Below are 14,729 nucleotides of genomic sequence, written 5' to 3'. Positions count from 1 at the left end.
ATTGTTCTGTTTGGTAGAAATACGTGCAAATGCTGGCAAGTGCACTCACAACTTTTCAATAAGGTCACAATTAAAATCACTGGACAAGCTAATTGTATCATTATTTGGACTGCATGTAGCAGAAAGGAACCAAGCCGCATCAGGTATTGCCAAATTTAACTGGGCAGTTTAATTTTTTACAAGGAAACGTTCGTGCGGATTCCTTTGAAATTGTTCAGGAATTTGCTTCGTACGTTGCGGACATTCGCTGAAATTTGCACAATCCATACAACTGTTTCCATGCAAAAAATCAATTTTCCCAATTAATTTTGGTAACAGCTGATGCACCTTGGTTCCTTTGAAAAATTGATTAAACACAAGTTTATCTAATAGGAACAATACATACATAATGCGCAAACTTACGCATATATACCTCTTTCAATATGCACGCCTTCAATTTTGCCGCATAGGCAACAAACTTAGCGTAGTGCGCAAATAGCTACCTATCTTTTCGTAAAATGCACATTTTTCTGCTTGATGCGGTCCATTTTTTACTTCCCGGGATTGGAGTACGCAGACTGTGGAAAGAAAGACTGCCGTGCTACGGAGAACGCCGTATGAGCATTCAAGAGTTACCAAATTTCCCTTGATATAACATGTATTTCTGACGACATTCATGCATACTTTTCCGTGAAATTTTCAGATCTTTTAGATTAAATTACCTGCAAAAGTGTCTAAAAATTTCAGGAAAAAATATGCACAATTTTTCTAATAAATTCGGTTTTCATCGAAGGAAATTTGTCAACGTCTGAAAGCTCATACGGCGTTCTTCCTCAGCACGGCAGAAGAGAAGACGCAGCGTCCATCCGTGCGCGGTGTTTCCATCGTCATAAAACTATTTCAAATATTTCAGATGAACTGGCAATGATACCGGCGAGTCATTTCTATCATTTCTGCGGTGGGTTGGGATAAACGAGAGCTGAAGGTAAAATCGCAGCAACTCCAGTCAAAAGCAAGACGGGCACAAAGAAATATGGGAAGGAATCGGAAGGGGAGAGGGGAGGAGAGGAAGAGGAGAGATAGAGAGGCTTGCGGGGAGTTCTTATTTATTGTTACTGAAACGATAAATCTCGGCGAGCGGAGAAGCTCTTAATCACGATTACTTTTTACCTTTTTCCAATACATTCGGGAGAACGGGCAAGCGGGGCTTCGGACACCCACTTAGAGTCCGGCCCCCGCTCTTTTCTCTCATTTTCTCTCCTGGTCGTATCATTCTCCCGGTGCAAAATCCGTAAGTTTTCGCGGCGAGACCACGGCCTTCCTTGAAAGCTGTATATGGTGAATCAAGGTTAGTTTGATAACTCGTCGAGAGTAAATTTATTCATCAGTCATTAGGTGCTAGGATTAGCGTAATTACTCGCGTGGGTTCGATTCAATGCAGTGGCGCGGCGTGGCGTGCTTTGCGATATATCGATTGTTATGCCATTTAAACCTATGGAAAAGGATCGATAAACAGGGTGTTCGCAGCGAACGCCTTAATAATCGATTCTTTACCATAGGTTTAAATGGCAAATCAATCGATATATCGCAATTCACGCCACGCTACTGATTCAATGTCTCCAGTCATGATGCACGCCGCGAACAGTTATGACCTAAGAACTTTTTAGTCGTACACTAAAAAAAAAATTCTCGGTGTTTTTACCACGGTCCGTTGGTACCTTTACCATCTCAGTTTTTTTTACCGATTATTGGTAATTTTACCAAGACAGACTGGTAAGCTTACCTAAAAACCGGTACTTTTACTGTTTTTTTTTTCAGGTAAGAATACCACTTTTATTGGTAATCGATTCCCGGTAACTTTGCCATTTTATCTCGGTAATTCTCCCTCAGTCGATACAAAATATTGACATTTTCACCAAGGTCCAGTAAAATTACCGAGAAAGTTCGATAATTTTACCAAGATTTTTCGGTAAAATTACCAATTCCATAAACGGTAATTTTACCAAGAAAAAACTGGGATCAAATAGAACCCTGAATTCTTCGTAATTTTACCATTTTCTTAGTAGATACACCGATATTTTTTTTTTCAGTGTAGGTACATATATTTGGACCAAGTTCATCAGAAAGGAACCAACCCACGATTCCGAAAAAATTGAGTTAAAAATGTTTTTGAGTTTCACCAGCCATATATTTTCTCCTGCCAAAAACTGAAAGTGAGTCGGTGAGAACGAAAACACACCAATTCGAAAAAACGAAAATAACCGAGACACACACAAAACTGTATACAGTAGGGGAAGAAGTTAGCCTAATAAAACATATTTTCGGTGTCAAAAGACAAGCAATTAAGGACGCTTTAAAAGTTCAAGTTGGGGCACATGCGCTAACTTTAATGACCTTTATGAAAATTGACTTTTTTGATGAAAATTGAGCATTTTCGAGTAACGAGTTGGTGTACGTGTTTTCGTTCTCGCTGATTCAAGTCTAAAAACAAAAACAAATTTGTGAAAAGAGGGGTTAAAGTTTAATTTTTACATTAAGCCTTATGCAGGAATAAAACTTCAGATCTCCTTTTCTCAGTTTCAACCTAATGTGGGTTGGGTTCTTTTTGACGAACTCGGTCCATTTAACGTCTCGTCAATATCTCTAGTCGTTGGAGGTTACGGAAAAACTGACCGTAACTCGACTGTGGCGTAAAAAGTAGTGATGCCTCACTTCATTTCTCCGCTTCCAGTTTACCATAATTGAATGAATAATAAGAATGCACGTAAAGAGCAATAAGCATCAAAACCAGTATTTCCGGGAAAACTCCATCTCAAATCCAAGAATAAACAGCTTGGATAACTGATGTTATATTAGCGTGACAAATATATCCCTCAGGACTTTCAATTCAACCATTATTTACCGGTCGAAGGCGTTAATAGGACGTATTTCTGCCGAACGGAACTATGTGCATTATGACGTGAGCCCTGTTATGCATATATTCCTATGGGTATCGGGACTCATGTCTGAATGCACTTAGTTCTGTTTGGCAGAAATACGTTCATTATTGACTCTACCTTGTTTATTTTCAGTCATACATTCATCGATGAATCAAGTAAACAGACTAAGATCAAGAAAGAATTCACGATAACAGGAATGGTCGTGTCTCCGAGACGGGGATCATGACGTCATCGCTTCTTTGACGCGAGGGCGTATCTCTATTTTGTTATAAGCCCCCGAAAGTATGAAGTTATACAGAGCACAAGGCTCACGTGAAAATTGAGATACGTCTTTTCCTCAAGTAGCATTCTTCAACGGAAAAATCGCGGTATTTTGAAATTAAGTTGCGATTTTTCACGTTTTTTGGCGGTAAAATCGTTAGGATCACCAACATCTGAGCGATTGTCCTCTATCCTGTCTCCATTTTATCTCTATGAATTTGCGTTTGATAAAATCGAAATTTTATCTCAATTTATCACGATTTTATGTCCGATAATATTGCGATAAATCGCCGTCGATACATTTGCGGTTTTATTGCAAATTTTTGCGATAGAATCGCAACTTTTTATCCGATACTATTGCAAAAAATCGACAACTTATCGCGATCACTGCTACTTGGGACGTTAGATGAGCGACTGGGCAAAATGAATTAATGCTGGGGTTATGAATCGGATTTAATGATGTCCCCAAGTTTCTTTACGCGCGAGAATTCGGTATCATCATTCTTAAAAGTTAGGGACTTTGAGAACCGAAAATATTCGGTGAGGGTTACGTGGGTTAAGTGATGACTTTGGACTTCTTTCAGGTGATTCCGTAGATTGCGCAAAACATCGAAGGCGATGAAACAACCTTGTCCTGGATGCGAGTGCGGATAATTCGACGGAACCAGGGATCCTACATTTATATACGTGCGTTAAAGTCTCTCGCCCGAAACTTTCTCTACAATCCTTGTTTGCTCCATCTCTCGAGACCTCAGTTGAAACCAGTGCCATTTGTGAACCTGATCTTGAGGTCTTCCACATGTTGCTATTCGGAGGCAACACGTTCAATCAAATTATTTTCAACAGGAACTCAATCCCTCAATCAAATGTGGAAGAGTCCTTCTTCTCGAACTGCGATGCTAGACTTTCGACTGAGGAAGACTAGACTATCGACTGTAGAAAGAGTGATTTAGGTGCATTATTTCTACCCATTTGTTTCGTATTTTGTTCCATTGAGTGCAAGTTTCTAAAATAATGTTTTATACCCCCCACCTCCCTCACAGAATTCATTCTTTCAAAATCTGAGTGCTGGACCAACAGTAAGGCGGGACTAGGTCTGATTCGACTCTTGGTACAATGGATATCCGTAGGTCAGAACGAGTTAAATGTGTAATAAAAGTTTGCAAACATTAATAAAAAAAGATAAGAACTGTACACTACTTCTGAATCGTGCCGCAATGATAGCTACGAAAATTTAGGTATGAATCCTACCCGAAAATTTGGAATAAAGAATGCATTTGGTACAAATGTTCTCTTATTTTCTTCGGTACATAGTCCGGAAATATCGCACGAACATTGATCGAATATTTTTTGAACATTTCACGTACGTTTTTCGGAAATAGGGATAACGAAGTCAGGTTCGCTGCCGTGTAAAATGAAAACATCATATGAGCATTCGAATGTTGCCAAATTGCCTCTCAAAAAGTATTCAATTTTGAAGAACGTATAGACATTTTTTCCTTGAATTTTTCAGTCACTTTGGATCAAATTGCAAACAAAATTCTCTGAAAATTGGAAAACGTTTTCCCGAAAATTTTTGATTTGTCGAAGGAGGTTTGACAACAGGACTCATATGGCGTTCTTCCTCAAAACGGCAAATTATCCCACAAGTCGTCGAATCCCGAACGAAGGGACGTAGCTCCACTCCTAGGCTGCAAAATTTAATCAAACAATTCAAATTTTTACAAAAATTTACACTTAGTACGATTTTCATTCACATTTTTTTTTATTTTTGCATGAGATCAGAGGAAAAATCAGTGAACTTTTCAGTTTGAAATGCCTAGGATTCTCCGGGTCAAATTGCGACCTACGATTAGAAATTGGGCAACTCTGAAATGTAGCTACGTTCTTTCGTGAAGGAAACGACAAACTTTCCGATGATATACGTATCATACTGACGTGCTAAGGAAGAACGCCGTATGAACTTTCGAGAGTTGCCAAATTTCCTTCGATAAAATGTTTCTTTATGAGGAAAGTTATGAAAATGTTTCTTTGAAATTTTCAGAATTTTTACATCAAACTACGAACGAAATCCTGTGAAAAATCGGAGGAGAAATCGTCGTTCCCCATACGAAGGAACGTAACTCAATTCCAATGTTGCAAAATTGACTTAAACAATTCAATTTCATACACGAATGTACCTGCACGGTTTTCTTTTCGGATATTTGTCTAATCATTCATAGATTAGAGGAAAAATTAGAGAAATTTTCGATTGGACATTTTCAAAATTCTCCCGGTCAAAGTTCAATTTTCGCGTGGAAATTTGACAACATTGAAATGGGGTTACGCTCTTTCGTGGGAGAGCCGACGAAATATCGACACATTTTCCTGAAAATTCGTGATTTGTCGAAGGAAATTTGGCAACGCCTGATGGTTCATACGGCGTTTTTCCGTAGCACGGCAGCAGAGGTAACTCTATGACATTCAGAGAACGGGAAATGCACGTACCTTTCCCGTGAATAAGGCTCACGGTGACTGCCAAGACGCATAATTGCAAAATCACAGCACAGAAATTCACATTAGTCCTCTCCATGTTGCCTTGAACTGCACTTCGACTTCATACACGACACATTTGACTACTACACAACACTATCTATGAGAGGTCGGAGGAGCAAAACAAGGATTGAAAAAGCGAGGCAGATGCATGGGCTCGGCCCAAGGCGGCGACACGGACGACGGAGGTGCGAGAGTCACTGCGCTCGCCTTAACCGCCGACCTGAAACTGTCTCGCTGCGCGCTGCGCCGCCGCGCCCTCCCGCCGCCCGTCTACCAACGCCAGTCTTCTTTTCGACTCCAGATTCTGAGCCATGGTGGGAGCGGGTCATCCTGTCATCGGGGGAGCAATGCCGTCGCGTCCCATCCGCCGCGGCTCACTCACCGCCCACCACTCATCCCGAGTCGAATATCTAGCCGGGAAGAAAAAAAATCCCTAAATCCCAAGATTTGTCGGCCGCTTTCACAGCGCTCTTTGGAGCTCTGCAACACCTAGCCGCCAAAGCCCCGTGTCCTCCCAAAAGCTACGATCAAATGGACGTAGTTCTACCAAACAGACCTATGAAGAAGTGAGAAATATGGGGTGTGCTCGTTAGTTCTCTGGCCGTAAGAGTGAATGAGAATAATAGAGCGCCAGTGACGTCAACGGAGATGGAACCGCCGTCGTGCTGCTCTCGGTGGTCATCAACTCATGAGCCCTGTCCACAACGCTTTCTTGCCCTGCCCGCGGCTCATGAGTTCCGCACTCAGTTGCACATAGGTCTGTTTGATAGAATGCATTATCCCGCTTTTCCAATTCTTCAAAAGGAACCACGCCCACTTTTACATTGCTTCTTATGCAGATTTCTAGAGCACACCCCATATTTCTCACCGCCACATAGGTCTGTTTGGTAGAAATACGTCCAAATACCCCCCATACACGATCAAATTCCCGAACCGATTACCATCAAAGTGTCGGGAGTGACCAGTCCTAAAATCATTACCTTGCTTCATTTTAAGATGAAAACTCTGCAGAAATGTTTCTTGCAGCAGGAAATGACGGATGGCGGCACTCCATTCTGATCGAAATTTGACGGCCAGTCCAAAGTCGATCAAAGAGGACTGTTGCATAGTGACCATCAGTCATCAACTGGTCTACTTTGATCAGAATTGGTTCGGACTTTGATCGTGTATCCAGACCTATAGCCCTCCAGGAAGGAGGCGAGACCCTCCATTGGTATCTTGGCAATAGTGGGAAGCTTTTATTTTTGCGGCTCCACCATTCAACTGCTGGCCTACCTACCAGGCGGACGCTTAACAACGTGTTAAGTATTTCGCTTGTCAAACAAAGCCAAGTTTGGTGAACTTGTTTCGTTCATGATGTCACCCGAAGCTCATGTTTCACCTGGTAGGTGAGACGACTGCTGCCTCCATATAATGGAGATGGTGCTTGTGTGAGGGATTTGCGATTGACCATTGATTCTTTTGTAAAAGTTCGCGAGAAACACGATGGTGCCACTGGTTTTCTCTGAAATCATCTCCAAAGCTCAATAAAAGCTCTCAAAGTGAGGCCAAAATGGAGGGGATATCCCACCCTACCCTGAGAGTCCACCTCTACATCAAAACAAACTCTCCATGCATCGATAGGGAGAAAATACATTAGCAGGGCAGCCACTTTATTTGGGGACTCCAAAACTGAAAACACGGCATCACTGCTAATGTATTTACTCCCTATCTTTGCATGGAGAGTTTGTCTTGATGTAGATGTGGACTCTCAGGATGCGGCGTGGGATATCCCCTCCATTTTGGTCTCAACTTGAGAGCTTTTTTTGAGCTTGGGAGATGATTTCAGAGAAAACCAGTGGCACCATCGTGTTCCTCGCAAACTTTTACATAAGAATCAATGGTCAAATCGCAAATCGCTCACACATGCAACATCTCCATTGTCTGTAAAGCCTGTATCATATAGAGTCCCTTTATACCCAGAGTTACGACATCTCACTTTTGGTTGGGCCAGGATTGGGCTGAAAGTGGCCTAAAAAAAAATCCAATTCTGATTGGTTCTCGCTCATGGAGGCCGAAACGAGTGCACCAAGATGGCGGTACCTCGAATGTGAACAAGAATAATGAAAATATTACCTAATTGTGGTTTATCAAGAGTAAATTGTTATTTCCATAGGTCCAAAATGAAAATAGATTAAGAAATTATTCACAAACCAATCTCATTTTCTTTTTAATTGATCACTTTGTTGATGTTGTTGTTTTTGTGTGACAGACATCGCAGGATTCCTGATCCTTATCCCTCAATATCGTTCGTTTGGGTGCACTCGTTTTGGCTTCCATGGCCAGCCAAGGACGGCTGCCAGTCAGCTGATAATCGAGTTGTCGTAACTCTGGGTATAAAGGGACTCTAGTATCATACAATCAAGGTAGAGCTCTCAAAGTGACGTCACATGGTGGCGTCATCTTGAAACGGCAGCTGACTTGGAATACACACAAAAAATAGCTTGTTCCGGACGAAAGGAAGTGGCTTTGACGCCATGTTAGTTCACCTACAATTTTTAGTGTAGGCAACACGAGCTCCCATGTGGTCGAATAGTGGTATCGCCGTAATGTATTCGGAGCACACATAAAATATCCTTTCATCGGAGAACGTGGAAAGTTATTCTTAGCAATTGGCATTTCGCCTACAATTTTTGGTGTAGGCAACACAATCTTTCCCGTGGTCGAATAGTGGTATCATCGTACAATGGCACGATCACTTGAAATAAACACAAAAAATAGCTTTTTGACGAACAAGAGGAGGTAGTTTTAACGTCATGTCAGTTCGCCTTCAATTTTTAGTGTAGGCAGTACGAGCGCCCATGTGGTCGAATAGGAGCATCGCCGTAAATGTATGAACACACAAAAAATATCCTTTTTGGTGTAGGCAACGCAACGCTTCCCGTAGTCGAATAGTGGTATACATCATCGTTAAATGGCAGTTTATGGCACTTTTGGTTATTTGGAATAGACGCAAAAAATAGCTTTTTACCAGACGAGAAATGGTGACACGCCATGTCAGTTCGCCTTCAACTTTAAGTTCAGCCAACAAAGGCCCTCATGTGGTCAAAATCCGGTATACATACTGTTACGTAACGCTTAGTTTGACACCTTTCTGCCCTTTTTCACAAATTACGAAGACCCACTTATCCCTTAGAGCGTTATGTATGATTGGACGCATTTATGCTAAAAGGAAATATCGACGGTGAAACTACCAAACCACGTATCTCTGTTTGCGACGTCGCAGACTTCCTGTCATACTTTATTTTTTAAACGAAAAACTGCTTAACATCCAGTCTTGAAAATTTCTGTGATTTTTTCTCTTTGTGCGGAGAAAATTCCGTGTAAATTTCAAGGAATGATATTGATTTGGTCTACTTCAAAAAAATAAAATGTGAGCGTAGATTTTTAAACACCGCAAATGAGATACGTGGTTTGGTAGTTTCACCGTCGATATGTTCATAGGGCATGTGTGCAACACAGTTCCTTTTAGCATAAATACGTCCAATTTATGGGTGATGAAGAAGATAAATCGGGATAGCTGGGGATAATTTTAGGTAAGTGGCGGGACCATGGAAACGGAATGTAATGCATGGTCAAGATAGGGTTATGTTTATTGTCTTATCTAGATAATTCGAGGGTCAATCCTGGATGTAAAGGGCCGGACAGAGCGAGATGAATCGGGACGATGAGGGAGGAAAAAGACAACATTTCCTTCAGATCGGACTTGAAATACTTTCGAGAACATGACAGGGGAGGCACTAAGTTGTGTTAGGAATTTGTTTTTGAAAAAGTTTTATCTCTCAAAAATTCGTAATCCTAAGATTTAAGATTTCATTCTTTTATATAATGTTTGCACATGGGCGTTTTTTAGACAAACACACGTGATTTTGTTGTTCTTGTAAAATCGCCGATTCTTCGGGGACCGTGACGTCTCGCATACAGGAAATTGCATTGAGTAAGGAGACTCGAACGCATGGTTAAGAATAAAGAGTAGTGTTAAATATTTACTTAACATCATTGTTCAAGCAGACAATCGGAGATCCGGGTGGGGTCCCCCCCCCCCCTCTTAACAATGGTAGCGCTGATTTTGGTAGTGCTGTATCACTCTTCCGCGCTAAAAAAAAAAGTCGTATGAGCCTTCGGGTGATGCCAAATTTCCTTTTAAAAATACGAATTTTTAGGGAAACTTGGCCATGGACCGCGTTTCGCAGAAAGGAACCAAGTCACATCAGCTACTGCCAATTTTAACTGAGCAATTTAATTTTTACGAGAGAACGTTTGCGCGGATTTTTGGAGAAATTTTAAGGAATTTGCTTCGCACTACGCAGAAAATTCACTGAATTCTGCACAAAAATCCGCACAACCGTTTTCATTTAATAATTTAAGTGCCCAGTTAAATTTGGCAATAACTGACGAGGCTCGGTTCCTTTCTGCTTAACGCGGTCCATATATTTTTCTCCGAATTTTTTCTAGCGAAGTCCATTTGCAATTTAGTTTACAGTATGTCTTTTCAGGAAAAATATTCATAGAATTTCCTCAAAAACGTATCCTTCTTAGGGGAGTATTCGATGAAATCCGGATGACCTTCGTTAGCAGGACAGTAATGTCTACCACAATGCTATCCATAACACCACGGAAAACCCTTCAATACCTCTTGAGAGATATTTAAACATATTTCTTCCTTTTCAAAATGACTATTGATTTGGACATGCCATAGCATATCTCGGGCAAACTTAACCTTAATTTATCACGACATTCAAAAATAAGAGACATCTAATGTGTAAACGAGATACAACTGTTCGCGCAAGATGGATGCCCACATTGCATATGAAAAATGTAAGATGCTATGGCGTGAGTCGTGAACTCGCAATACTCTGCTCCATGCTACTAGTTTGAAGCACCATCACGAATAAGACAAACGCAAACAAACACAATATGGAAGCAGAGGGAGGAAAGGATGCTCATTTACGACGGCGCAGAGATACAACAATTCATACTTCACTGCCGTCCGTGCTGCATCAGAAAAATTCAAGGCGCGAAGGGCCAACTCCCCGAAGGCGCTGCGCGGCTCTTTTTTATAGCCGCACCGTTAGTAAAATGTATATTTTCATGATAACACTTGTTTAACAAATCGCGGCAAAACTTTATAACGGAAAAAGTAAGAGCCTTCTAGATTATCGATGCTGTCTAATTTTTTTTTATATTCATTTTTTTTCTTTATTCGTTCCTTTTTTATAATAAAAAAAAAAAAAAAAAAAAAAAAAAAAAAAAGACGACGAGTGATACAACATTCGTACTTGATCCGATAGTTCCGAAGTTCCGATATCCGGATAATCGTTTTGCATAGTTCATATTATTTTGTTTTATTCCGTACCACTTGTTTATCTTTAATCCTCGTATAAAAACCACCCATTTGCTAAATACAATGGACCACTAGCCAAGGTACGAATTTCAGCATTCTGATACATGTTTCTTAACCAAAATTTCACTTAGAACACGATGCACACAACGAAAATTACCGAAATTAACTCCTTACGAAGATATTTAATGATTCTTAATGCGTCAATTCAAACCACCCGCTCATGAAAACTCAATGCTCTACGTGATTCACATCGCGCGCTAAACGTTATCATGACAGTCTCTGCGACAGAAAAATCTGGCAACCTCAATCTTGACGCTTTGGCTCAGCTAAAGCAAATTGCTTATAGTTTGAACAACACATGGTGGGAAATGAGCATTGCTCGATTGAGAAGCTTGCTGAAACCGTTGTAGTGGGCGATTTGACTCACGTAGAATTTTGAGTTTCTTAGGAGCGGGCAGTTCAAATTCCTCGTAACCAATGTGAAATAAAAACGTTAATATCTTCGTTAGGAGTTGGTTTCCGTAATTTTCGTTATGTGAATCGTTTTCTGCGTGAAATTCTGGTTAAGAAACATGTTCTAGATCGCTTAAATTCGTACCTTGTCTAGTGGTCCATTCTAGCTGGAGCGCATTTCAGCTATGCATTCACCACTGCAAAAATGTCAAAGGAAATCGACAAGGCCAGTGTGCATGGAGGCTATTTCCATTTTAATCTTCCGTCGCATTCTTAAGGCGCAATGATACAACTATTTGAACTCTCCGGAACTGAGAAACGCACATCTGCACTTTCACCATCGCTAAGCCACCATAGGTACTACGAATCCATGATGTATTTGTACTTACCCTGAATGGAGATGTTGCATGTGTGAGGAATTTGCTGACCATTAATTCTTATGTAAAAGTGCGCGAGAAACACGATGGTCCCACTGGTTTTCTCTGAAATCAACTCCCAAGCTCAAAAAAAGCTCTTAAGTTGAGGCCAAAATGGAGGGGATATTCCACGCTATTCTGAGAGTCTAGAGTCCCTTTATACCCAGAGTTAAGACAACTCGATTATCAGCTGACTGGCAGCCGGCCTTGGCTGGCCATGGAGGCCGAAACGAGTGCACCCAAATGAACGATATTGAGGGATAAGGATCAGGAATCCTGCGATGTCTGTCACACAAAAACAACATCAACAAATTGATCAATTAAAAAGAAAATGAGATTGGTTTGAGAATAATTTCTTTATCTATTTTCATTTTGGACCGATGGAAATGACAATTTACTCTTGATAAACCACAATTAGGTAATATTTTCATTATTCTTGTTCACATTCGAGGTACCGCCATCTTGGTGCACTCGTTTCGGCCTCCATGAGCGAGAACCAATCAGAATTGGATTTTTTTTTAGGCCACTTTCAGCCCAACCAAAAGTGAGTTGTCTTAACTCTGGGTATAAAGGGACTCTATGAGAGTCCACCTCTACATCAAGACAAACAACTCTCCATGCAAAGATTGGGAGCAAATACATTAGCAGTGATGCCGTATTTCCAGTTGTTTCCAGGAAATTTCGGCGAGACTAGAGTCCCTTCAGGCGAGACGATAGGCAACCCAGCAACACCCAGCAAGTGTACCGGCAATATGTACCGAGGCAATGGAAATGCCAGTCTTGCCAGTGCCGTTAGCCGTTGCCTGGTACACTTCGTTCGTATATCCGGCTGTATCAACTAAGCTGAAGGCGCATCTTTACCCTGATTTACCCCGCTAGCTGTCTTACCTCCCCCGCCTAGAGTCGGGCCTAGTGCGCGGTCTAGATTGTGTTATAAATCAATGTTTCCAGCCCCCAAATAAAGTAGCAGCCCTGTCAATGTATTGTTTTTATTTTGCTCCCTATCTGTGCACGGAGCAAAGATGAGTCTTTCTTGATGTAGAGGTGGACTTTCAGGATAGCGTGGGATATCCCCTCCATTTTGGCCTCAACTTGAGAGCTTTTTTTGAGCTTGGGAGTTGATTTCAGAGAAAACCAGTGGGACCATCGTGTTTCTCGCGAAATTTTACATTGGTAACTATTGTTGTCAAATCGCAAATACCTCACACATGCAACATCTCCATTCACCTCAATAACCTCAATATGCCTGAATAAAAGTAGTGTCATGTGCGACGTGAAGCAGTGCTTGCGCCTTGCTATATCTTTATTTCATTGGCTAATCGCCATTGCCTCTACGTCACTGGGTGACTGCCGTGTCACAAAGCACGATTGAGCGTTTTTGCAGGCAAAGACCCCCTACGATGAGCAGGCGAGCAGGGCCTCCGTATCTTCTTCTTTGGAGCGGGAGTAGCTGGTGGAGCGTGCATTGCGTGCATGAAGCTCGCTCGGACTCCATGATTATGCTCTGTTGCTCTCTCCTCTCCTCTACTCTTTGCTCATAATGGCGCCAAGCACAAATTTCACTCTCGGAGAAAAATTAAACTGCTCCTGCTCAGCTCAAGGAATTGACCTTTTTGATCGAGATTAAATTTCTAACAGAGTTCAAACCAAGTACTGCTAACCAGGGTAATTCTTAAAATTTTTTGGCAAGACATTTTTCTGATATAATTTAAGGATTAAGGAGGGAAAATCTTTAGCATATCTGGAGAAATCACAAGCTTGTGTGGGGGCCCCAGCGTTCTGAGGCATTGAAATCAAATCCTAAACGTATGTATGTACCTATTTACGTTTTGAATTTTGATGGAAAATAAGGGGGGGAGGGGCTTCATTTACATCTGAGCCATGAGGATACCAGATGATAAGGGATGAGTTTGAAGATTTTTGCGCACAGCGAGGTGCGCAGACGAGGAGCATTGAGGGAACCAGTTAGGAGGAGGAGGGGGGGGGGAGAAATATTACCCTCTCCTGACTTCAAGAAATATGAGGGCTTTTGCTAAATTAGCTGTGTTGCCAGACTTTCATTGTGGAATTTATAATTCTACCAAAAATATTTCCATGTGAAGATGAACCATCAAGCTAAAAATTTAACTCAGCATTCACACAAATTTATCAATTTTTTTTTTTATGCGGCACAATGTTACAACTTCTGGGAAACATCCTGTTAAAGGTGCCAGGCACTTAGCATATTTCTTGAAAAATTTGCTCAGAAAAAATCTTAGCACATTTGGACTGCATTTTGCAATTTGGACCTATAAATTCCGGCCCGGTTTAAAAACAACGTATGCGCCATTAGTTTCCCGATGCACGTAAGTGTTTTTTCAGATGAGCCAGAATTTATAGGTCCAAATTGCAAAATGCAGTCCATTTCTGCTTTTGATAACTTATACCTACAAAAGTACATAACGATCCAAAAAGTGGTGAATTTTACCAGTCAGGCAAGGGGTGAAATATGGGAGCATAAATAAATAGCATTAGGTACAGAACAAACTCCATCTTTCCCAAAATCCTTAGTTTCTTTCAACATAAATGAGCCGTGCTGAGCAGAAGAAAACAAGCCACATCAGCTATTGCAAAATTTAACAAGAAAATATACTTTTTTATTACCTGACAAGCAGTTGTGCGGATTTTCATGCAAATCTGAGTGAATTTTATGCATAGTACTAGGCAAATTCCTTCAGATTTTCAAAGAGATCCACACAAACGTCCTCGTGTAGAGTGTTACAT

At 41.1% G+C, this 14,729-nt stretch overlaps 1 protein-coding gene across 3 annotated transcripts in view; it reads right to left on the bottom strand.

The window, feature by feature from the left end:
* Positions 1-14,729, bottom strand: part of qsm (Zona pelucida superfamily protein qsm) — a 202,866-nt gene that overhangs the window by 39,389 nt on the left and 148,748 nt on the right. Inside the window, exon 1 of one of the 3 annotated variants that reach the window (XM_019056018.2) lies at positions 5,667-5,962. The exons of the other annotated variants lie outside the window; for them this stretch is intronic. Within the exon in view, the coding sequence (XP_018911563.2) occupies positions 5,667-5,751 (85 nt within the window). The 5' untranslated portion in view covers positions 5,752-5,962. Of the gene's footprint in view, positions 1-5,666; positions 5,963-14,729 lie in introns of those variants that run through there. 3 annotated transcript variants of the gene reach the window in all.

This window comes from Bemisia tabaci, chromosome 1, assembly GCF_918797505.1.
Source record: "Bemisia tabaci chromosome 1, PGI_BMITA_v3".
Taxonomy (NCBI): domain Eukaryota; kingdom Metazoa; phylum Arthropoda; class Insecta; order Hemiptera; family Aleyrodidae; genus Bemisia; species Bemisia tabaci.
Note: the sequence above shows the minus strand (reverse complement) of the source record. Positions and strands in the feature narration are given on the sequence as shown.